At 41.3% G+C, this 25,049-nt stretch overlaps 1 protein-coding gene and 1 non-coding gene across 3 annotated transcripts in view; both read right to left on the reverse strand.

Annotated features, from left to right (window-relative positions):
• The window catches only part of fam167a (family with sequence similarity 167 member A), a 41,094-nt gene extending 16,323 nt beyond the window's left edge, over positions 1-24,771 (reverse strand). Inside the window, exons 1-2 of one of the 2 annotated variants that reach the window (XM_008121356.3) lie at positions 24,437-24,771; positions 6,237-6,781 (exon numbers count right to left, since the gene is read on the reverse strand). In XM_008121356.3, the coding sequence (XP_008119563.2) occupies positions 6,237-6,620 (384 nt within the window). In that variant the 5' untranslated portion in view covers positions 6,621-6,781; positions 24,437-24,771. Of the gene's footprint in view, positions 1-6,236; positions 6,782-6,909; positions 7,067-24,436 lie in introns of those variants that run through there. The other variant, XM_003227936.4, reaches the window with a different exon arrangement.
• On the reverse strand, positions 8,637-8,755 carry LOC134295728 (5S ribosomal RNA). The gene has a single exon (XR_010002367.1). It is a non-coding gene; the product is annotated as a 5S ribosomal RNA (ribosomal RNA).
• Positions 24,772-25,049: the final 278 nt, after the last annotated feature.

Raw genomic sequence — 25,049 nt, forward strand, 5'->3', positions numbered from 1 at the left:
AAATAACAGAGGAACTTTTACTAAGTCCAAGAGATCAATAGAACAGTGGTATTTACAATAGTCCCTCTGATTGCTTACAGAAATCAGCAGTCATAAGCAGTCCTTTCTTAGTCCATAAATCTGCTTCAGTGAAGATCAGCAGCAAACAAGGCCTCAGAAATAGTCAGGCCTCTCTGAGTACAGAGCCATCTTCTTTCCAGCTAGTAATCAGTAGACACACACACACACACACACACACACAGAAAACTGCAGTAGGACAGCAACAGTTACAAAATAATTCCCAGGTCCTGGCAAATTCAGCCAATCAGCTTCATGCATTTGATTTCCCAGTTAACACACATATAGTATCTTTGCAAATCATGACAATTTTGTCATTTGGGAGTTGTAGTTAACCTATAATCAAAGAGCATTCTTGATTCCACCAATGATGGAATTGAACCAAACTTGGCACAAAGAACTCCCATGAACAACAAAAAATGCTGGAAGGGTTTGGTGGGCATTGACCTTGAGTTTGGGAGTTGTAGTTCACCTGCATCCAGGGAGCACTGTGGACTCAAACAGTGATGGATCTGGACCAAACTTGGCACAAATATTCAATATGCCCAAGTGTGAACACTGGTAGTGTTTGGGGAAAATAGACCTTGAAATTTAGGAGTTTTAGTTGCTGGGATTTATAGTTCACCGACAATCAAAGAGCCCCTTGAATCCCACCAACAATAGAATTGGGTGAATTAGGCATTTGGTGGGAGGATTCGCCATCTGTTTCCAAAAAAGAAGAGAAGGAGAGGCAAAGAGAGATTCAGCCTTCTCTGCCAAAGGGGTTCCTAAGACCATCAGAAATATGTGATGATGATCAGAAATATCTGACACTCTCTCATGACCCTCCCAGGGGTCCCGACCCCCAGGTTGAGAAACACTGCCCTAAGGAAATCTGCAGTGCGGAATGGCCATATTCAAAATTATATATAGGAATCCATTTGGTGTGGTTGCACATAGTACACTGATGTGCATTTGCCTTGTATGCGTTTATGCCATGAGATCATGGGAGCTGTAGTTTCAAAATATTTTCATCCTTCTGTCCCAAAAATAGATAGTGTCCCACCAAACTACAAATCCCAGGATTCCATAGCATTGAGCCATGGCAGTTCAAATGTGGTCAAACTTTATTCACTCAACTGTGTACAGCTAACTTTATTGTGGAATCCTATTTATTCCTCAATTGTGCACAGCTAACCTGTGCACAGGTAGAATCCTATTTATTCATCCTAACTACAAAATAGTAGAATGAACGTTGACTGGCAAGACAACACTTAGGTAAATGCAATGGATCTGATCCTGACTCTATGGGTTACTCATTCAATGTGTTTAAAGTGTATATGAAACATGGATTAATTTCGTAATGACGTTGTGGTCCTGGGTCCAAGATATTGCATTATGTATATGCAAGCATTCCAACATTCAAAATAATATGGAATATTTTTGGATCCCAAGTCATAAACATAATTCCAAAAAGTAATCTTCAAGAGGTTGTAACTATTTGTTGTATGCTTGCTCTACCACTTTATTCTCTAGGATTGCAGAAGCAACCATTGCGTGTCCTCATTGCACAAGGAGATAATAAACTGGCAGATGGGCAGATATGCAATTTGTTGTTAAAATATTGTGTCACGATCTTATATGGCTTTGTTATATTACATAACTTTAGGTATACCTATCTACAGAGCAATGTAGTCATATTGGGGAAGGAGCAAGCTTGTTTGTTGCTCTAGAGCAGAGCTTTCCAAAATGTGAGTTGCAACATGTTAGTGTGTTTGCTGCCATGTGTAGGTGTGTCACATGCACGCAATGAGAAATGACATAAATCTTGAAAATGTATGTTATTATCTTAGAAAATCATATATTTAAAATATATAAATAAAAGCTTTAATGAGACAAGTTGTATCCCCATGCAATTAATTATTACAACGTATTCATGTGTCCGTATCTCTTGTAAGGAACACTGTGAGTTTTCCAAGCCATGTTCTAGAAGCATTCTCTCCTGACGTGTCACCCACATCTATAGCAGGCATCTTCAGAGGTTATGAGGTCTGTTGGAAACTAGGGAAGTGGGGTTTATATATCTGCGGAATAATGTCCGCAGTGGGAGAAAGACCTCTTGTCTGTTGGAAGCAAGTGTGAATGTTGCAATTGGCCATTTTAATTAGCATTGAATAGCCTTGCAGCTTCAAAGCCTGGGGGAAATCGAATTGCAACATTCACACTTGCTTCAAATAGACAAAGAGTTCCTTCTCCCAGCCTGGACATTATTCCACAGATATATAAACTCCACTTGCCTAGTTTCCATCAGACCTCACAACCTTTGAGGATGCCTGCCATAGATGTGGGTGAAATGTCAGGAGAGAATGCTTCTGGAAGATGGCCAGACAGCCCGGAAAATTCACAGCAACCTAGAAAAGCAATTAATATAACATAGAGTTGTCCAATCAAAGCCATTCCTGATAGATGACTATCCAGCCTCTGTTTAGAGATCTCTAAAAAAAGGAGATTCCATACATGCCGAAGCAGAATATTCCAATGAAAGACAGCTTTTATTGTCAGGAATTTCTTCCTAATGTTTGGCGGAATCTCTTTTCCTGCAATTTGAATCCATTGCTTCATGTCCTTGTGTCCAGAGCTACAGAAAACAAGCTTCCACATACCTCAATATTTAAACATTTAAACATAGCTATCATATCCTCTCTCAGCCTTCTTTTCTCCAGGCTAAACGTACCCATTTCCTTAAGCCACTCCTCACAGGTAAAGATAAAGGTTTTCCCCTATCATTAAGCCTAGTCATGTCCAACTCTGGGGGTTGGTGCTCATCTCCATTTCAAAGCCAAAGAGCTGGCATTGTCCGTAGACACCTCCAAGGTCATGTGGCCGGTATGACTGCATGTAGCGCCGCTACCTTTCCACTGGAGCAGTACCTATTAATCTACTCACATTTGCATGATTTCGAACTACTAGGTTGGCAGAACCTGGGGCCAACATAGGGAGCTCACCTCACTCCCCAGATTTGAACCGCCAACCTTTCGGTCAGCAAGTTCAGCAGCTCAGCGCCTTAACCCGCTGCGCCACCGGGAGCTCCATTCCTCACAGGAATTCATTATTTCCAAGCTTTGACCATATTGGTTGCCTTCCTCTTTATATGTTCCATCTTGTTTAAAAAAACTACGCACGTGTAAGAATTAGAATAAAATCAGTTAGACCCTAAAGGCTTTAATTAAGAGCGATGTCTTAACTTGGCATCAGAATAAAGCCAGTTTTGTTGCCAATCAGTCCTTGAAGGGAAAGATGTTCTATGGTGCCATAGCAGAAAAAATTATCTTCTTCTTGATCCTATAAACATTGCCTCTACTGGAAGGACAGAGAGGAGGATTCCTGCAAACCCCATTTCCCAATCCTAAATGATGTGCTTCTGAGAGTATCAAAAATAATAAGTGTTTATTTCACATTTAAACTTGTTTAACTGCATTTTATGAGATCACTTATTGGCTGAGTTCCTATGTGAAAGAGATGGGGTATAGCTTTATACTCATGCTGTTTACGAGTTGCAACCCAATGCTTTGAGCAAAAGTTCATGTACTTTTGGAGATGCCATCCACAGTATTGTTGTTGTTGTTATTATTATTATTATTATTATTATTATTATTATTATTATTATTATTATTATTATTATTATTAGCTGTTCCTGGCCACGCGTTGCTGTGGCTTTTTTTAAAGGTGGTTCCGTGTCTTAGAGGGGGGGGGGGATCCTTTGTTGGGAGGTGTTAGGTGGGCCTGATTGTTTCCTGGATGGAATTCCTTTGTTTTCAGAGTGTTGCTCTTTATTTTGTGTTTTGAAATGAAAGAGTGATGAGTACCAAATGGGTTTGGACCTTCAAAGAGTATGTGTTTCTCTGTTTGGGGGGGGGGGGGATCCTTTGTTGAGCGTAAGAATGTAGACACATGGATGAGGGGTTGTGTTGTCAATTTTCTAGGTTGGGGGGCCTTTAGTTTTGTTGTTTTGCCCGGTGGAGCAACACCATTATCCTTTTATATATATAGATTTCTTACCCACCTCTCCTTGTGGCTCGAGATGGGTTACAGAATGATTAAAACACATAAACTGTAAAAATGCCACAAATACACATATTAATATGTATTTCTATAAAAGCCACATATTAAAACATTTATGTAGTTAAATATGCAATATGCAATGCACCATGCACACTGGACATTGCATATGCAGCCCTGTCTCTGCAATGTTATATTGAATGCATACATTCAGCATTGAACAAATGCAACCAAGTATTTTTTGTCAGTGAATTTATGCACAAGTAAGACACCAACAGAATTCTGGCCAATATGTTTTCATCGGTAGTTGTGTTTTAAAAAAACTTTTTAGCAGCTGTACTGGGTCTTATCCCTAAGAGAAAGATGCAGTATGCATCAAATATACATGAATAAAAGCACAAATAAATGTAGATTAAAAGGAGTTGGGGTTGTCATGGTTTGGGTCTTTGCATTCCAGGACATCAGTTTCCAAATCTCTGAGCCCTGAGTGATCTTGTGCAAGTCACACACTCTCAGCCTGAAAGGAATGCAAAAGCAACCTGCCACAGAAAACCCTAGAATAAAATTGTCACGTTTTAAAAGAACCAGTGTGGTGTAGTGATTCAAACACCAGACTAGGACTTCCATAGGATAATAGCATCTCTATTAAGGAAGAAGGCTTTCCTAGTTCTGCCATGGATGAAGACACAATCCAAGCACTCCCAAAAGATGCCCATCCAGGCTGTGTTTAATAATCTCCAGAGAAGGAGACTCCACTGAACTCTGAGGCAACATATTCCACTGTCAAACATTTACCATCAGGAAGTTCATCCTACCGTGTTTCCCCGAAAATAAGACAGTGTCTTATATTAATTTTTACTCCCAAAGATGCGCTAGGTCTTATTTTCAGGGGATGTCTTATTTTTCCATGAAGAAGAATTCACATTTATTATTGAACAAAAAAAAATGAACATTTATTATATTCTTTACTGTAGTTGTCATCACAAACCAGCATAACCAGACAAACTGTGAATCCTATCAAAAATTTCTTGTTACTACCATGTTCCATGTACAACACTCTATGATACGTACATTTACCGATCCTGCGTATTCTGGTGTTCTGTTTGGCGGATATGCTTCCAAACAAAAACTTTGCTAGGTCTTATTTTCAGGGGAGGCCTTATATTTAGCAATTCAGCAAAACCTCTGCTAGGTCTTATTTTCTGGGGATGTCTTATTTTAGGGGAAACAGGGTAGTATGGAGATGGGATCTGTTTTCCTGCCATTTGAATCCATGGCTAAGTCTCTAGCTAGAGAAGTGGTTCACAACCTTTTTTTGATCAGGGACCACTTTGACCAGGAACCACTCTCCAACATTAGTACCAAAAGGGTTACAAATCAGTTTTGGTCAACTTTAGATTCGGTTTGGATATTTGGGGTGCTGGTTCAGAAAACTGCATTGGATAGACCACATCAGCTCTAGTTTCTGATACAGAACATATGCCATCCAGCAGTCGCTATTTGCTTGCCGACAGAAAACCATATATAATAATCTAAAGCCATGGTCAGCTCTGCAGAAAAGAACGGAAATAAAATAAATACAGAGGAAGGAGGTTAGTGGACTGGATTTTTGTTCCCGCAGCCCACTGCTAGGCCATGGCTCACAGGTTGAGAACCACTGAGCTAGAGCATCAGAAAACATGCAGATCAAAAGACAACTTGGCAAGGTGGCACTACCTGGAGGAATCCTCCACCTTGTGTGACTGTGGAGCAGAACAAACAACTCTGCACATGTATGCTTGCCCACAATGTCCTGCCTCATGTAACGAGGAAGAGTTGTTTAAAGCTACGACAATGCGGTCGCTGTTGCCCGCTTTTGGTCTAAAACTGTTTAGCTGCTTGTGATTCCTTTATTTCATCCCTTTTAAACTTATTTATTATGCAATGCTTTTGACACGAAATAAATAAATCAGAAAACATGTTTGCTTCCTCCTCAGTATGGGTTGAAGTGCCCTGGAAACCCATTGGGAGATTTTTTACACAAGTCCGACTCTCCCAGGCTCAATGAAAGGCCCCCAAATAAAGCTTGCCAAAAAAACTCAGTGACAGCATTGCCATAAATTGGAGTCAGCTTGAAGACATGGAATAAGAACAGTACTTACCAGTTCTTTCCTGAGCCAATTCAAAGCTTCATCGATATTTCCAAAGCTGCTGATTTTCCCTGGGGCCAACAGGACTTGCTGGGCGGAGGATGCCCCGTTGATACGATGAATGTGGCGCACCTCTCGTACGGGAATGCGTTCCTCCTTTGGTTTCTCATCCTGGCCTTCCTCGTCTTCCTCCTCGGTGGGTTTGGGGTGGCTCTTCCAAGCCAGACCCTCCAACTGGGCTTTCCACTCCAGGTAGGAAGGCCTCCGCGTTTCCAGCCTCAGCTTCTGGGTCAGAGCTTTCAGGTTCCTTAAGTGGTCGTCGGACGGTGGGCCAGCACCGTTCTCATAATCCGCACCGTCCAGCATTCCTTCGACCTGGATTTTTTGAACAGACATCTCTCTTTCTGGCAGAGTGGCATCAACATCCACGGAAAGGTGGACGGAGGAGATGCAAGCGACACGCCATCCGGATGAGGAACCGCTGCTCGGAAGCCAAGCGCCGCACCCTGGGGAACCACTCAGTTCAAGACATTCCTTTTCGAAAAGTAAGCGACCACCTGTGCCGAAAGACAAAGACACATTGTTTGTTTTGCACTATGAGCAAGAAGTCAGCAAACCACTTTCTTGTTCAACCCGATTTGAGGGGGGAAAAGAAGAAGCGGAAAGTGAACCTATCAGACTTCACCGTGGCTGTCTGGTGGAGTTCCTTGACAAGAGCAAACAAGCTCTTTTGATCTCCAGAGGAACGTTTCGCTATAGGGAGAGCTGTCAGTTGCTGCGCTTCGGGCTATGAAGTGGATTACGGAAGGTGAAGTCACAGCGAAAAGGGAGAAATACTCTCAGCAGCTCAGTGTTACACAGTTAATACATCCTGTGATTTTTCCTGCACATAATACATTCTCAGGTTTCCCCAGATTGGTTGTCACGATAGAGAAGGCAGGAAAATGCTGGCACAGCTATGGAGGACTTGGATTAAATGGAGCCAGCATTGTGTTGTGGTTTGAGTGTTGGGCTATAGTCATGGAGATCAGGACATGATTCCCTGCTCGGCCCTGGAAACCCACTGAGTGACCTTGCGTGAGTTAAACACTCTCAGCCCCAGAAAAACTCATGATAGCTTCACCATAAATTGGAAGCTACTTGAATAAGATTTTCCTGCTTCTTGCAGGGGGTTGGACTCAGTGGCCCATGAGGTCTCTTCTGTCAGAGTAATTCGCAGCGTAGCAGCAGTTGTATGTTGTCAATGGAGCGCAAAACGAAGAGACATCAGAGACGATGTTAAAAATATATACAAAGCTTTACTATACAAGACAAACAGACTTGCAGATGAATACAGAACTTGGCTTTCACTCTAGGCAGACACAACTCAGAACAGAGCAAGATCTCAACTGATGCAATCAGTAATGTACAAACACACTTGTGTCTGGACACTCCCCAGGTTCCAGCCACACATCAAGGTCAACACAGCTTCTCAGTCATTAACTCTTTACAGACTATAGCATACTCTGGATGATGCAATCAGTATGCAACACATGCCAGACACAATTTTCGTTTAAACACTACCAATACACAAATCCCACATGAACATCTTCCAGTTCTACGATTCTATGAAAGCATAGAATCCTAGAGTTGGAAGATACTCCAAGAACCATCTAGTCCAACCCCATTCTGCCATGAGCAATCCAAGCATTTCCAAGAGATGGCCATTCAACCTCTACATAAAATCTTCCAGAGAAGGAGACTCCGCCAAGCTCCTTGGCAGCATATTCTGCTGTTGAACAGCTGTAATCATCAGGAAGTTCTTCCTAATGCTTAGGTGAAATATTGGGTGGAACCAAGATTCAAATCCTCTGCTCAACCATGAAAACCCACTGGGTAACTTCTGGCGAGTCACACTCTCAGGCCTAGGTTTGCTTTAAGATGACCACATGTTGGAAATGACATGAAAGAACACAACTGTAGCTGATACAGCATGACATAGTGGTTTGAGTGGTCAGACCACACCTGGAACACTGTGTCCAATTCTGGGCACCACAATTGAAGGAAGATGTTGACAAGCTGGAATGTGTCCAGAAGTGGGCGACTCAAATGATCAAGGGTCTGGAGAACAAGCCCTATGAGGAGCGGCTTAAAGAACTGGGCCTGTTTAGCCTGCAGAAGAGAAGGCTGAGAGGAGACATGATAGGTAAGGTAAAGGTTTTCCCCTGACGTTAAGTCCCGTCGTAACCGACTCTGGGGGTTGGTGCTCATCTCCATTTCTAAGCCGAAGAGCCGGCGTTGTCCATAGACACCTCCAAGGTCATGTGGCCGGCATGACTGCATGGAGCGCTGTTACCTTCCTGCCGGAGCAGTACCTATTGATCTACTCACATTTGCATGTTTTCGAACTGCTAGGTTGGCAGGAATACTGGGTGCCTACAGCACCCGGTATTCCCAGGCAGTCTCCCATCCAAGTACTAACCAGGCCCGACCCTGCTTAGCTTCTGAGATCAGATGAGATCGGGCGTGTTCAGGGTGGTATGGCCGTAGACATGATAGCTTGCATGATGTACATGATGTACAAATATGTGAGGGGAAGTCATAGGTAGGAGGGAGCAAGCTTGTTTTCTGCTGCCCTGGAGACTAGGGCACAGAACTATGGCTTTAACTACAGGAAGAGAGATTCCACCTTAACATTAGGAAGAACTTCCTCACTGTGAGAGCTGTTCAACAGTGGAACTCTCTGCCTTGGAGTGTTGTGGAGGCTCCTTCTTTGGAGGCTTTTAAGCAGACGCTGGATGGCCATCTGTCGGGGTGCTTTGAATGCAATTTCCTGCTTCTTGGCAAGTGGTTGGACTGGATGGCCGTGAGGTCTCTTCTAACTCTATGATTCTATGAATGTTGGACTAGAATTCTGGGAGACTGGGGTTCAAATCTCCTTTAGCCATGGAATACTACAGTGAAGTGGAAAACAAGGGCAAATCCCTCTGAATCAATCTGGCCAGTAAAACACTCTTAAGATACGATTAGCATAATTTCAATTGAAGATGCATAACAACAGTCGCAATGAATATCTGAAGTAGGGAGAGAGAAGCCGGTCAACTGACTTTTGTTCAAAGTCAGAGACCTGAAGCAAGACATAGAAGCGTTTCAAGTCTCTTGTTCTAAGAGTACAATGGAAAGCAAAACCTCTTTTGGGTCCACCTGGGAACTTGGCCAACAATGACCTCTTGGAAAGGCACCCTGCAAATCCATCAAAAGGTAATTGGAGTAATTGGATAATTACCCAGCTTGCCGAATGCTTGCGGGGGCTGCTACGTTTCCTGTGTCAAGTCTGTAACTATTCAGAAGAAACCTTTTCATGCAAAAAAGCCTATGGAAAGGAAGCTTTTCTCTTTCTTTCTTTTCCTTCCTTCCTTTATAAAGAACTCAGACCTACCTTCCTCTTGCTCACACCATTGTATTTAGAAAGATGACCGAAACAAAATATTGATTTTTCTCCCTCTTAATGTTGATCATACAAAGTTGCGTAGTAAACACCTCCAAGTGTTGAATTGCACAGAGAATGTCCGAGGTGATAATTGTACTGAATGGCACTTTTGCGCGACTGAAGGCATACCTCATATGTTAAGAATGGGAAGAATATTTTTATATATTTGAAATATTGGAGTCCCCAGTGACACAGCAGATTAAACCGCTGAGCTGCTGAACTTGCGGAGTGAAAGGTCACAGGTTCGAATCCGGGGAGTGGGATGAGCTCCCACTATTAGCCCCAGCTTCAGCCAAGCTAGCAGTTCAAAAACATGCAAATGTGAGTAGATCAATAGGTACCGCTCCAGTGGGAAGGTAATGGCACTTTATGCAGTTATGCTGGCCACATGGCCTTGGAGGTGTCTATGGACAACGCTGGCTCTCCAGCTTAGAAATGGAGATGAGCACCAATCTCCAGAGTCAGACACAACTTGACTTAATGTCAGGAGAAAACCTTTATGGTCAATAAATGTGTTTTTTTATGTTTTGGGAAATTCTGACCATTTTCTGTGCAGTTTTTCTGCACAGAAATGTCGCTTCATTCTTTACTGTATATCCTGCTTTTGTCCCAATATGGACCCAAATAGTATTTTTGCACAGAAATATTAATTCATTCATTTTCTATCCTGCCTTTTCCCCCAAACATGAACCCAATTAATATTTCTGCACATATTTAGGTGTGGTACATCACACCTAAAAAGTTGGGGGGAAATGTATAAGGGAACTCAAAACACCTGTTGGAAATGTAAAAATCACATTGGATCGTATTATCACATATGGTGGACATGTCCCGAAACAAATAAATATTGGCAAAGGATACATTTGGAATCCCAAAAAATATTACAAAAAAGATTTCCCATGAAACCAGAATATTATTTATTGGGACTATTAGATGCAGAAACAAATTTCAACTTAAACGAAGATAAACTGTTTACTTATATTAATACGGCAGCAAGGATCATATTTGCGAAATATTGGAAGTTACAAGATATTCCTATGAAAGAACATTGGCAGGGGAAAATGGAAGAGATTCGAGATATGGATGAACTAACTTTTTTTTATTAAAAATACATAGAGGTCACCCAATAAAAAAGACAGACTGGACTCTATATAGAGACTACATTAATAGTAAGGAAAGCCTTGGAACTGAGGACTCAATTGGAAAATACTAGTACAACCAGAACTATAAAAATTAAAACAAATGAACTTTAATGCCCAGCGTAGAAAGGATGGAAGACCTAATAGTGTCTATCCCCACCTTTTGTATCATTGCATAGTTTTTTTTCTTTTTCTTTTTTCCCTCTCTTTCTGATTTTGTAACATTCCCTTTTCTTGCACCACCCTACCTACCTAAAACCCGATATTATCCCCTCCCCATTTTATGTAAAATATGTTTTGTATAATGTCTTGTTTGTGGAAAACTTTAATAAAAATTATTTTTTTTTAAAAAAGAAATATTGCTTTATTCCTGGATCCATTCATCAGCTTCATTCATTGTATATCCTGCCTTTCTCCCAACATGGAGAAGTTTTGAAGAAACCAACCAGAAAGCTCACTTCCAAAGGCAATTGTGCTGATTAAAAGTATTATCGGCCACTTTCTCCGGTTTCCCACATTAGTAATTGAAAGCTACTTCTCAAGTTCAGAATTTTCTTGAGAAGTATGGCTTAGATTCTGGAATGGCTTCAATTCTTGAACTCGCTTATGGTTAACAAAGCATGGCAAGGCTTTTCTGTAAACACTCTGGTGCCCGTTCGGTAATCAAATTTGCCATCCATTTGTTTGAAGAGAAGAAACAAAGAGGAACTCTGGTTTTGAAAGGTTCCAGGTCTATGTTTACAAGCAGTAGCAAAGCAGAGTCTGGGGAACTTTTTATTTTTGGGACCTCATTGCATGCAGACTTCCCTCTGGTTTCTAGACACTTTCTAGACATAAGACTACTCCTGGAGGTTGCCCATTGGACTCTAGTTTTGAAGTGTCTAGAAAATTGCATTTTTGGAATCAGGTAGCTATCAATTGCGGACCTCTTAAATTGCTTGGAAGCGGGGAAAGGCAGGTACTTGTAGGTGTGATGGCAACTGTTTATTATTTTTAATGTTCATTTATTCTTTTAAACCACATCAAGTATTTTTCCCCAAGGCACTTTAATTATAGTGTAACACACTCCAAACTATGGGGAGAGGTAGGTAAGATTAATAATAGTAATAATAATAATACTAATAATAATAACAGACAAAATTACAATCTGTCAACTGCAAAAGGCCACCTTACTGGGATCTGCGTGCATCATCCGAAAATACATCGCACTTGGGAAGTGTTCGACGTGTGATTTTGTGATACGAAATCCAGCATATACATCTCGTTTGCTGTGTCATATTGTGCCTTTGTGTCAATAATAATAATAATAATAATAATAATAATAATAATAATAATACATCACACAGTGCTAAACACTTGAGAAGTGTTTGACTTGTGATTTTGTGATACGAAATCCAGCATATACTTCTCGTTTGCTGTGTCATATTGTGCCTTTGTGTCAATAATAATAATAATACTAATAATAATACAATTGTATGGCAATATTGGGCAATGGGATTTAAGCCACAAATATACAACCAAATGCACAACCAAATGTCTAATATATATCCATCCACCTTTCACATTGGTACCTGGAACCATTTTGAGTCTACTTTAAAAGAGGAAAGTGGAGGATAATAATAATAATAATAATAATAATAATAATAATAATAATAATAATAATAATAATAATAATCACACACAATGTTTATTCACAATGGCCCAACGGGTGTAATCTTTTGAACTGAATATAGATCTTCTTCATTACATGGGGACTTCCCGATGAACCAGTCACCAACAGTATTCTTGCCTGGGAATTGTAGTCTAAACAAGAAATGGTTTCAAGGACTCTTTTATGATTCCAGCACCATGATTCCATGTTACTTGCCATGACTGCGTTTTCTGGGATAATGGGTCTTGTAGTCTCTTGAGACACTTTGGCTCCCTAAAATTGAAAATTCAAATGTCAAGACATAGCGTGTCTTTGGTATCCATTTGAGTTTGTTCCAGGACCCCTATGAATACCAAAACCTGCGTATGCTTGAGTCCCATCATATATAATGGCACAGTAAAATTGTGCCCCTTATATAAAACTAACTGTTCCCAGCCACACGTTGCTGTGGTGTATGGGAATCATAAAAGTTGACCATAGGGTCATGCTAGAGAGCTGAGAGATTCCTAGAGTATTGTTATGCTAGATTTTTAAAGTGTTTTTCTAAAAAAATTAGTATGTTTTCCACTTTTGCAGAGAGTCCTGTGTGTGAGGATTTGTAAAGAGGCACCGTGATGTAATGGGTTGACTGGAAAGGCATGTGTCGACAGCTGATTGGCTGAGCCAGCCAGGAGCCAGAATTCCGATTGGCTGCTGTCTCTAGCTTGCTGCCGAGGTAAACAGTTTTAACTGCCACTTTTACCTCTGAGAGTGAAGAGAGCGCTGACTAGAAATGGTCAGGAAGGAAATGGCTGCCAACTCTCCGAAGCCTGATTATTTATAAGGCAGATTAGGCATATTTAAAGACTGTTTAAAGCGACTATTTATTCCCTATGTTCTCTGTGTGAATTCAGAGACTGCTGTATATATTGTTGCCCTGTTTGATCTTTTGAACTGAAGTAAAGATTCTGTCACTTGTTACACAAGCCTGAGTGGCACTTTATTATACTGCAGGGTTTATCTTGATTCAGAAACTGTGGTAAAGCTTCTATTTATTTATTTCAACAACCTCCAACACTGTGCCCCTAACCTTAGCAAATGCGGAGGGCTGGCTGTACATGTAATAAACCCTACCTTCTTAGAAAAACAATGCTTACTCAAATAGTTCAAAGCCACTCAATGCGTCAAGAACATTGTTCAATAAAGTATTTCTAAAAGTGTCTCTCGACTGCGTTTACCTTCATGACAGAGTGGCATTTGAGTATATATTTAAGCAATTAGCATTCCTTTGCAGCTTCAAGGAGCTTAGGTTACATAGTTAGCAGCATCATATTGTTAGGAGAATAAGAAAAACAAAAGCCCTAAGCAGTTGTAACCAGGAAACATCAATTTTAAAAATAATAATACTAGTATTGGGGACATTTTCAAGGTGTGGTTGTCTAAGCTGCTGATCTGAAATCTAGATAACAAGTACATAATGGATCTTGTTGTTATAAGCCACTTTGCACCAAGTTGACAGATCTGGAGATGTTCTTTGGCTGGAGAATGACAAGAGCCGACATCAATGAGACAGTCTTATTTAATAATGTAATTTAAGAAAAAAATAATTATCTCTCCCACCTGCAAGGAATTCACCTCTTCAGGCAGAGCTCAATAGTTATCCAAAAGCCGTATGCCAAAAATGATCTTTGCATTCCTTCTGGCTCTTCGGAGTAAAATGATCTCCAATCTACTCAAGGCAGAGAAATGGCTCGCTGCCCTGAGATAACTGAAAGGCTCCAAGCTTTGAAGTCATTTGGTTCAAATAACAATTCATTCCTTTTCACAATAATCAAGGCATAACTGAAGGTCAAATTAGGCCACAGTGATCTGAGTCCCACAGAGTGCCCCAGGATTTTGCAAATATCCATTGATCATGTAAGGGAGTTTTATGAAAGGTTTCACTCTGTTGAATTAATGGAGCTTGGCACCACTTTAACAGCCACAGCTCAATGCAATGGAATCCTGGGAGTTATAGTTTTCATAAGGTTTTCAGCCTTTTCTTCCAAAGAGTGCTGGTGTTGCACCTCAGCGCTGGTTCACCTTGCTCTTAACACACACTCCACCACAGCGGACTAGGTTTAAACAGTTCATTGATAAAAGATAGCAAAGTCTGAATAAAAAGCAGTAAAGAAAGCAAACATCCAAATGCAATGGCACCCAATAAAAACAATATAATCCAGTAGTAAAAACAATTTGCAGAATATAAATCCAAGTCTCAGATGTAGGAAATTAGTCCTGAAAACAAGGCACCATGAAATTCAGAGCAAAAAGCAAAACACAGTTTCCAGACATGAACACAAACGAGAGTCCTTTTCCATGAGCTTAAACAAGGCAGGAGATGTGTTTCCAAAGATCAATGTTGCTTAGTCTGAAATCACTTTCTGTTTCTCATTGTATTTAGACATGTTTACAAGCCAGAAAGGCATTTCTCTGCCCTTGGCTTCCCACATGTTTATTAGCTATTCTAAGGGAACGCCTGGGGTGATGAACCTTCAACCTCAACCTTGTATCTCTGTCTAAGGAAGATTCCTCTGCCTCGCTGCCTGAAACACCTGGAACTTGTTGATGTTCTGAATCTAGTGAAAGGTCATCCTAATCATTGTTTTCTGTTTCCTCTCCAGCTTGTGGCCTCTCTGACAAGCCAGAGCCTTCAACATTCCCAGCATCATCAGAGCCTTCAAGATTTCCCATATTAAAATTGCCTTGGTCAGCCTGCTTAAACCCAAATCCACTTTCATCATCACACTGACCCACAACAGCTGGTTCCTCACCAAACTACAAGTCCCAGGTCTTTGGAAAGACAGACATGTGTGACCCACAAATCTATAAAAGTTGCCGGCTCCTGGACAAATGACACATTTGTCATATTTTTGCAAGAACTGTTCCCTCTGGTGGTTTGCAATGGGACATACTTTTTTTCATCAACTACATATCTTGTATTTAGCGTGTTTTGATTTGAGAATAGTAGCCGGAAGGTAAACAGGGGATACATTGGAGTCAACTCAATGGTCAACTTTAGAATCTCAAGGGAAGCATTTATACCAGGCATGGGCAAACTTGGGCCCTCCAGGTGTTTTGGACTTCAACTCCCACAACTCCTAGCAGCCTACCGGCTGCTAGGAGTTGTGGGAGTTGAAGTCCAAAACACCTGGAGGGCCCAAGTTTGCCCATGCCTGATTTATGCAAGGTCTTTAGCCTCCTTTGCTAAAGGATACTAGTGTCCCATTAAACTATAAATCCTATAATTTTCTAATATTGACCCATGGGTGTTAAAGTGATGCCGGACATGCATTAATTCTGCAGTGTAGATGCACCCTGAGTCTTCCTACACACCTCTATGGTCAACATCTGGCAGACGTGGAAGGTGGATGACCTAAGAGAGAATATTTTAATCAAATTTCCAAAAATGAAACAAGGAATGGGGAGGGACAGATGATATTACATTTTGGTTCCAACTTGTAGTTTCAGCTGATAACTTTTAACAAGTGACTTGCGGCATATTAAATCCATCTGAAGGTAAAGGTTTTCCCCTGACATTAAGTCTAGTTGTGTCCAACTTTGGGGGTTGGTGCTCATCTCCATTTCTAAGCCAAAGAGCCGGCGTTGTCCATAGACACCTCCAAGGTCATGTGGCCGGCATGACTGCATGGAGCGCCGTTACCTTCCTGCCGGAGCAGTACCTATTGATGTACTCACATTTATATGTTTTCGAACTGCTAGGTTGCCAGAAGCTGGGGCTAATAGCAGAAGCTCACCCCGCTCCCTGGTTTCGAACCACCAACCTTTCGGTCAAAAGAGCCGGCGTTGTCCATAGACACCTCCAAGGCCATGTGGCCGGCATGACTGCATGGAGCACCGTTACCTTCCTGACGGAGCAGTACCTATTGATGTACTCACATTTATATGTTTTCGAACTGCTAGGTTGGCAGGAGCTGGGCTAAGAGGGGGAGCTCACCCTGCTCCCAGGATTCGAACCGTTGACCTTTTGGTCAGCAAGTTCAGCAGCTCAGCAGATTAATTGGCTGTGCCACCAGGGGCTCCAATAGTATATAAAGCAATGTAATTAAAAAACTAACAATATATAAATATTAAAATACAATTAAACATGGAATTGTCAAAACATGAGGACCTATCTTGCTCATTTTGCCCTATGGGTAATATTTGTATTTCCTTTCTATTTATTCCCAAGGAGGAATTAGTGACGGGAGTCTCAACCAAGGCTGACCGCAGATCTGAGGACGAAAAATAAAAGCTGCAGCCGGGAGGCACTGGCCTTTGCATCAGGCTTCCGCATCTTGTCCTGGCAAATTTGGGTTTATCATTGTTGCCATGGCAATTCCAGGGGAAAGGAGAGATGGCCTCCGAGCTCCTCTTCTTCTTTAGCCAAGGATGCACAAATGGCCTCTCTTCTCTCCATCCCATCCCTTTCCCAGCATGGCTTTTCCTTCCATGACCCTTTGCATGGAAAAGCAAACAGGCAAGGGGAATAAAAATATGTGTCTCTTTGCAAGAATTAATTTTCATAACATGCAGAAAGATGACGCATGGGCAGCCTGTTCCCTCCGTTGCCATCTCATGAATAAATACCCCCAAGTGGAAGCAGGACTTGTGTAAATATGCAAAATGTTGAAGGTTGCTATGCAAATGCATGCTGTGAGAAGTGAATGATTAATAAGCTACTAAGCCTGGTGAAGAACCTAGAAAATCAGGCACATTGAAGAACCTAGAAAATGCCCAGAGAGTGCATAGATGGTTGGATGTGGTCAAATGAAACTGTGGATACTGGCCTCATAGTGTGTATTTGCAAATGTTTGCCTGTCTGTATTAATCAGCATATTTTATTGAGAACTATGTCTGCCTTATTGCTGGTGTGTGTCATTGTTTTGGGTAGTTGTTGCCACATTACTATACAGACAGGTAGTGGCAGTGAGTAGCTTCCATATGTGTGGGCTGGCGAATCCATCTCAGATTATGGTTCAGACTCTCATTGCCATACAATCCAAACTGGATTACAAGAGCCTACACTACCAGATAATCTCGTCTCGGGCTGTGGCGCAGGCTGGTTAGCAGCCAGCTGCAATAAATCACTCTGACCAAGAGGTCATGAGTTCGAGGCCAGCCCATGTCGGGGTGAACACCCAACAATTAAAATAAAAATATAGCCCTTGCTCGTTGTTGGCCTAAGCAACCCAAAAGATAGTTGCATCTATCAAGTAGGAAATTTAGGTACCACTTATATGTGGGGAGGCTAATTTACAACACCATAAAAATCACCCAGCTGCCGATGGAATGAGGAAGTTGCCATCGCAGTGGATGATGAAGCAGCTGCTCCCCCTGTGGCCGGAATCAAGCATTCCCTCAGGAAGCTGGAAGCTGGAGAATGTTTAAATTGCCTCTGTGTCTGTCTCTGTCTCTGTTCTATGTTATATGGCATTGAATGTTTGCCTTATATGTGTACAATGTGATCCGCCCTGAGTCCCCTTCGGGGTGAGAAGGGCGGAATATACTGTAAATAAATAAATAAATAAATAAATAATCTGGATTAAGAAACTGGATTATAATTACAGTGCAGATGGATCTCTATAATTCAAATTGTTGAGTTATAGCTTCCAAAGATGTTACAGCTCTCCAACTTTAACAGATCAGGGAGCTGAGCCAAAAGCAACAGGGAGAAATGAGTGGTACAACACTTCTGCAAGAAAAATGAAATGTAGAGATATAGGATGGATGATACCAGGCTTGAGAACAACACATGTGAATGGGACCTAGGAGTTTTAGTAGACCACGAGTCAACAATGTGATGCCGCAGCTAAAAAGGCCAATGTGATTCTAAACTGCATCAACAGGAGAATAGTGACCATATCAAGGGAAGTCATAGTCCCTTTTATTCCACTTTGGTGAGATTTCACATGGAATATGACTGTGTCCAATTCTGGGCACCACAATTCAAGAAAGATATTGACAAGCTGGAATGTGTCCAAAGAAGGGAGACTAAAATAATCAGAGCTTTGAGAAAAGAAGGCTGAGAGGGGATATGATAGTTAGCTAGCTATGTTTAAATTTTTCAAAGGATGTCCTGTTGAGGAGAAGGGGACAAGCTTGCTTTCTGCTGCTCTGGAAACTAGAACACAATTGAGCAAAGTACAAAGGCTGAATGAAAAGTAATGACTCCACCTTCATTATTTGGGTTTGGGTGGGAATATTTTAATAAATAAATGCAGAAAAAATCCTTACAACATGCTCTTTAACTACCACTATTCACTTTTCCACATAATCACCAGACAATTGGATACATTTCTGCCAACGATGAACAAGTTTTCTGAAGCCGTCACGGAAGAAGTTGACACTCTGTTTCAGCAACCGGCATCTCACAGTCCCCATCGGGCACAGATCTTCCGATAGCCAAGCAAAGCAATAATGTGACTCACACGTTCTTGTGAAATGCCGATTATGCTTAAAATTTCTCTCTGAGTGATATGATGATCATCCTGAATCCATCTGTCAACCTTTTGCTTGTGAAACTCGGTGGTTGTTGTCACAGGATGTCCAACTCTTTGTTTGTCACGCAAGTCAGATGTTCCCACCTCAACATCTTTAAACTTACTCGCCCAACAATGCACAGGACTCACATCAACACAATCCCCATAAACAGCTTGCATTCTCTGATGAATCTCCTTTGGGGTGACACCTTCTGCTGTCAAGAATTCAATGACTGCACGTTCCTTAAGTCATATAGATTGACCGGTTGCACAGGGTTTCATACTTCACACTTTAACAACACAACCATTAAACGCTAAGGCTTCCCACCAAATGGAACTGTAGAGGAGAGTCTACTGAACAAGCCAGTAACTGCCGCAGACCAGGACTGCCATCTGTTGAGGAGTTACGAAGGTGGAGGCATTACTTTTCATTCAACCCTCATATTCCAATAATAGGAAAAGAGATTCCACCTAAGCATTAGGAAAAAAGTCCAGCTGGTAAGAGCTGTTTGGCAATTAAATATGCTGCCTGGGAGTCTTGTGGATTCTCCTTTTCTGGGTTTTTTTTAAGCAGAGGCTCAATGGCCATCTGTTGGGGGTGCTTTGATTGTGTTTTCCTGCATGGGAGGGGGTTGGACTGGATGGCCTTTGGGGGTCTCTTTCAACTCTATAATTCAGCGATTTGCTAATCAAGGTGGCAAGTTGCAACATCCACACTTGACTCAAATAGTTCTTTATCCCGCCCTGGGCATTATTCAGGTATATAAACCCCACTTGTCTAGTTTCCAACAGATCTCACAACCTCTGAGGATGCCTGCCATAGATGTGGGTGAAATGTCAGCAGATAATGCTTCTGGAAGATGACCACACAGCCCGGAAAACTCACAGCAACCCACCGATTTGCTCTAAGTTTGAAAGACCTGAGCAGGACTGTTGTTGACAGGGTGACTTGGAGATCTCTCATTCGTAAGGTTGCCATAAGTCAAACTTGATTTGACATCAATTAAGAACAATATTCAATTTAGTGGCAGACATCTATGGCTCAACCAGGTGTGAGGAAAAAACAGTCATGTATCTCACAGGCCTTTGAAATACCCTGCCCAAATTTTGGCATGATGTTTGGATGATCCTCTTTCTCCTAAACCACATCCTAGCATCCAATAGTAGCTGGTAATACAGCCCTTCTCCACTCAAAGCTTTTTTGAAAGGTGAGAAATATTATTTGAAAGTGGCATGACATTAATTCTTGTGCTCTTGGATGGACTGATTTGGCTTGGTTTGTTTACCCTGCCAATTGTCCACATTGGTTTAATCTGTGGCATCTGGTGACTCTGAACTTAAAAGTGCTGGTGGATCCACACTGGATTTAAGTTCGAACTTTGCATGAGGTGTCCAAGAAGCTAAATATATCCAAAATATGGCATTTTCAAAGTTTCCACTATAACCTAGAGTGGATTCATTGCGCCATTGACCATCGGACCCTTCGAGGTGACCAGGTTTGGTTTGAACACAGAACAAGGGTTCAAAGGCTAATTCAAAATCTGCAAAAAATACGGATTTTTGAAGAAGTATTCCGAGAATGATTAGGGCAAAATAAGAGTTTTGGGAACAAGATCAAGAAATTGTAGACAGCTGAGTTTCCCACAGAGGAAATGAGACTGACGCGTGGTTAGGCACATCTCAAGGCAGTCGGGTCAAGCCAAAAATGATTTGCTTCCCTAAAAATTACCAAAGAAGAAACGAGATGTATTAATAGCACAGCTGAAATGAATTTTTTTAATGGATTGTACCGGGACTTCCAGTTCAACTTTTCTAATTCTGAATGCAATATTTAAACTATGACATTTTGGATGTGAAGCTTCGCATTAATGGATGAATCTGGTTCCATCTGTTCAAATTTTCTGGCATCTCGAGGTTGTTTGGGTTTTGGCAGGGGCTGAGTCACATAAGCTGCCAAATCCAAAAACTGTTATGTATCAGCTATGAATACATGAAAATATTAATCACGATTGTGCATCAGCTTGGCTAGCAAAAGCTATCCGATCCAGAATACCATTGCATGTCAGTAACCAATACCATACAAGTCATAACAATGCAACAATGAACATATCTGCATGTCAGCTATCAACACCATAAAAGTAATAACATTCTCATAATACATGTTTCAAAGGTAAATAAATGCCTTTAGATTTGAATTTCCAGGAAAGTCAAATAGGATCTCAATAGGAACCATTGCTTTCTAATCATATATTTTGGAAGCATTATATCTACATGCCTAAGATAGGATACATCATTTTTTCAGTGTCTCCAAATCACATCTGAATTCCAATTAAGTATTACCTACCAATGTGTGCACATTTTTAATTACTTAATGCTATTGCATGTTATAATTTGTCAATTATTTCCACATTCAAATGCAACCATCGACCACAAAACTACAAACATCTCAAACAGATCCTGGGATGCTCTTTTCCAAGGGCAAAAGGCAAATCTCAAACATAACAAATAATGTTCTGTTCATTATTCATTGGCTTGGCTCCGGTATTTATTTATCCACTTAACATCCATCTAAATGAGCAAAGGTTTACATATCTTTGCAAGCTAAAGCTCTCAGCAGGAAAAAAGATTCATGTCATTGTGCAGTTTTTTCATCCAAAAACAACCTCTTTATATGTGTTGTCAAAGGTTTTCATGGCCGGAATCACTGGGTTGCTGTGAGTTTTCTGGGCAGTATGGCCATGTTCCAGAAGTATTCTCTCCTGACATTTCGCCCACATCTCAGAGGTTGTGAGGTCTATTGGAAATCTCACTTGCCTATTTTCCAACAGACCTCACAACCTCTGAGGATGCTTGCCATAGATGTGGGGGAAACGTCAGGAAAGAATGCTTCTGAAGCATAGCCATACAGCCCAGGAAACTCACAGTAACCCAACCTCTTTAAATATTGTTGCTAATTTCCGATTCTCAAGGAATGCCAAAATCCATCCCTTTCCCCAGTTCTGACATTTTGATGTCAAATATACCACAGCTGTTTTCTCAATGTTTACCAAATAGCCAATAGCTATGTTTCATATTCAGTGATATATTTGATATTTGTAGTTATTTATACTACAATGTGATGTAATTGCAAATAGATTGGAAATGACATGCAATAGCATGTAGGATTTGAAGGATTTAGATAGAAAATGTGTTACCATGTTAGAACTTGCGCATTTATTATCTATTGGACTTTAACTCCCATTATGCCTAAACATGATAGCTAGCTGGAATAATTGAAACTTCAATTTAAGTAACTATACTAAATTTAGGTCTGAGTGCCTCGTTTTTTAAAAGAGATATAGACAAATTGGCTCTAATGTCAATATTTGAATCTGAACATTGGCAGAGCTATCTAAAATACTGAAACTATTTTGACACATTGAACGTCTCCAATAAAGTTCACACTAAAACCCAAAGTGGATTCAGTGCCTGTAGCACCAGAATTGTCAGATACTTGTGTAGTAACCTGCTGCACTTTAGAGAAAGCTCTAAATAGCTGGGTGAGGATGATGGGAGCTGGAATCCAACAGTGAACTGGGTTGTTGTGTGTTTTCAGGATTTTATGGCCATGTTCCGGAAGCATTCTCTCCTGACGTTTCACCGCAATCTATGGCTGGTATCCTCAAGGGTTGTGACCTCACAACCTCTGAGGATGCCTGCCATTGATGTGGGTGAAATGTCAGGAGAGAATGCTTCTGGAACATGGCCATACAGCTCGGCAAACACACAACAACCTTGTGATTCCGGCCATGAAAGCCTTCGACAACACATTCAACAGTGAACTGATTTCTTTCCTATTCTTCATGTGAGGTTTATAAACAGAGGTTGAAGGGCCATCTGCCAGGGATGCTTTAACCATCCCTGGCAGGGATTTGGGATGCATCTACACTGTAGAATTAATGCAGTTTGTCACCACTTTAGCTGCCATGGCTCAATGCTATTGAACCTTTGGATTTGTAGTTCTGTGAGGAACCAGCACCCTTTGGCAGAGAAGGCTAAATACCTCAAAGCTACAACTCCCATGATATCATAGCAGTTAAAGTGGTATCAGACTGCGTTATTTCTACCAATGTAGATGCACTCAACATTTCCAGACCTTTTTACCCTCTTGATTTTCCTCCCCTGAACCAGTTACACTGGGACAATAGCCTGGGAAGCATCCATTTAAAACACATTTCGTAAGAGCCTCTAACTTTTCCTTCAGGGAAATGGGTAGATCAGGGTTTTTGGAAGTAGATCCTTGTGCATCTTCGGATACATACCAAGTGTTCTCATTTGGGTGCTAAACCTCCTTGGAAAAAAAATATAGGACAGCCCCAGAAAGCTTGTCCTTCGATTCACCTCCTTAGGTGCCCATCTTTGGAGCCAACCATTAAGATGCCCATTTGGAGGGAGAGATTTGGATGGTTCTCCTTTAAATGGGGTCCTCCAAATTTCTTTTCACAAAGTATAAATATCCTGGACTATTTTTTTTCCATTCATTTTAAAAATTCCAATCAAAAGGAGAGTTGTGAGGAGAGGAGAAGGCTTAGGTTTAAACAAAGTGAACTAGAAACATCGTGGAAATAGAACGTTTTCTAATAAGCTTTCAAATAAAAAAGGCAGGAAAGGGAAAGAGATATAATCTATCCGTGTGGATTTATAGGGGATTCCTCAAATATATAGGATCCTCTCTTTAAAATTCTACATCACAACAAAGGCAGAGTTGAGAGATTTATCTATTTAATGCTCTTACTTTCTCATGGAGAGAAATCCAGAGGTGTTTCTCCTTCCAAAAGGCCACTTCTCGATCCCATATCTGGAAAATCCTACATTGAAATCTTGCTTCTTATTGTCCTTATTGTCCAGATACCACATTTTTTAATTTTTTTGATTTGGTAGACCTCCTATATGTCATTTATCTCCTTTCTGTCTTCTCTGGGTTCAGCTGAGCTATTAAAACACAACACATTTTCATTCATATTATTTTCCGGGAGGTGGTCATTTTCCCAAATCTGGGTACCTTCTCTCGTAAGACGGCTTTCGGAAATGCATGAAAATTTGCTTTTGGTATTGTTTGCCCAAGGAGTGCTGTTCATCGAGGAGCAAAACATAGCAGATTCGGTCCAAATAATAACAAACACAGCAAATCAATAAGCACATTTGGTCCACCCTTCCAAAAACTCCCCTAGGGTTGCATCCTAGGAGAAAACGAGACTTGTTTCAAAGCCTTTGCTTGCAACAGAAGGCTACAATTTCAATGCAAATTGCTAGTTTCACTGTGATGTGTAAATATACACGTCTCTATTTGTGAATGAGCTCAGGCTAGGAACATGCTTGAACCAAAATAACTAGCAACTTGCTTAGGAAAACTCTGAATGGCATCCTCGCCTGGATGGGTGTGGACTTTCTGGGAAGGAATAAAGGCAACTTACCACTCTTTGCACAGATGGAAGGGCTTCCGCATTCATATCCTGGGGATGTGATTCTTGACTGGGTTTTCCAACTGGACCCCTTGCAGAGCTGTAATTGAGGGATGCTGCATGCCTCCCTCCCTCTCTTCCTATCTCCAGGTTAGTGTCTGTGTCTGTCTGGCTTTTGGAAAATGGGTGTGCATTGCTTTCTTATTCAAGGAGACCTCTTCTTTGGTTGCGTCAAGGCCGTTGCCTGGAGACCGCAGTAGTATTCCACTTTGAGGCTTTCCACACTAGAATTTCAGCCTCATTCATGCCAGCAGCCACTCCTGGATGCTCCCTCCCACTAACTAAGGCATAGCCCTGGCCTGAGCTGAAAGGGAAGAAGAAGAAGATGCTCGGCGGGCAACACTGGGTCCTAGGCCCTGACAGATTCCATGCACTGACCCACACAAAACACAGCCTCAGAGGAGTTGCCCAGGCGAAAGGTTCAAGGAGGATGTGGTCAGGCTGGAAGGGGTCGGAGAAGGGAGGCCAAAATGGTCAAAGAGGAACAAATTAAAAACTGTCAAGTAAATTGGGCTTGGGGGGCCCTGATGGCTGCTGCTGCTGCTGCTCAGTCGTTTAATCGTCT

Source organism: Anolis carolinensis, chromosome 1 (genome assembly GCF_035594765.1).
Source record: "Anolis carolinensis isolate JA03-04 chromosome 1, rAnoCar3.1.pri, whole genome shotgun sequence".
Taxonomy (NCBI): domain Eukaryota; kingdom Metazoa; phylum Chordata; class Lepidosauria; order Squamata; family Dactyloidae; genus Anolis; species Anolis carolinensis.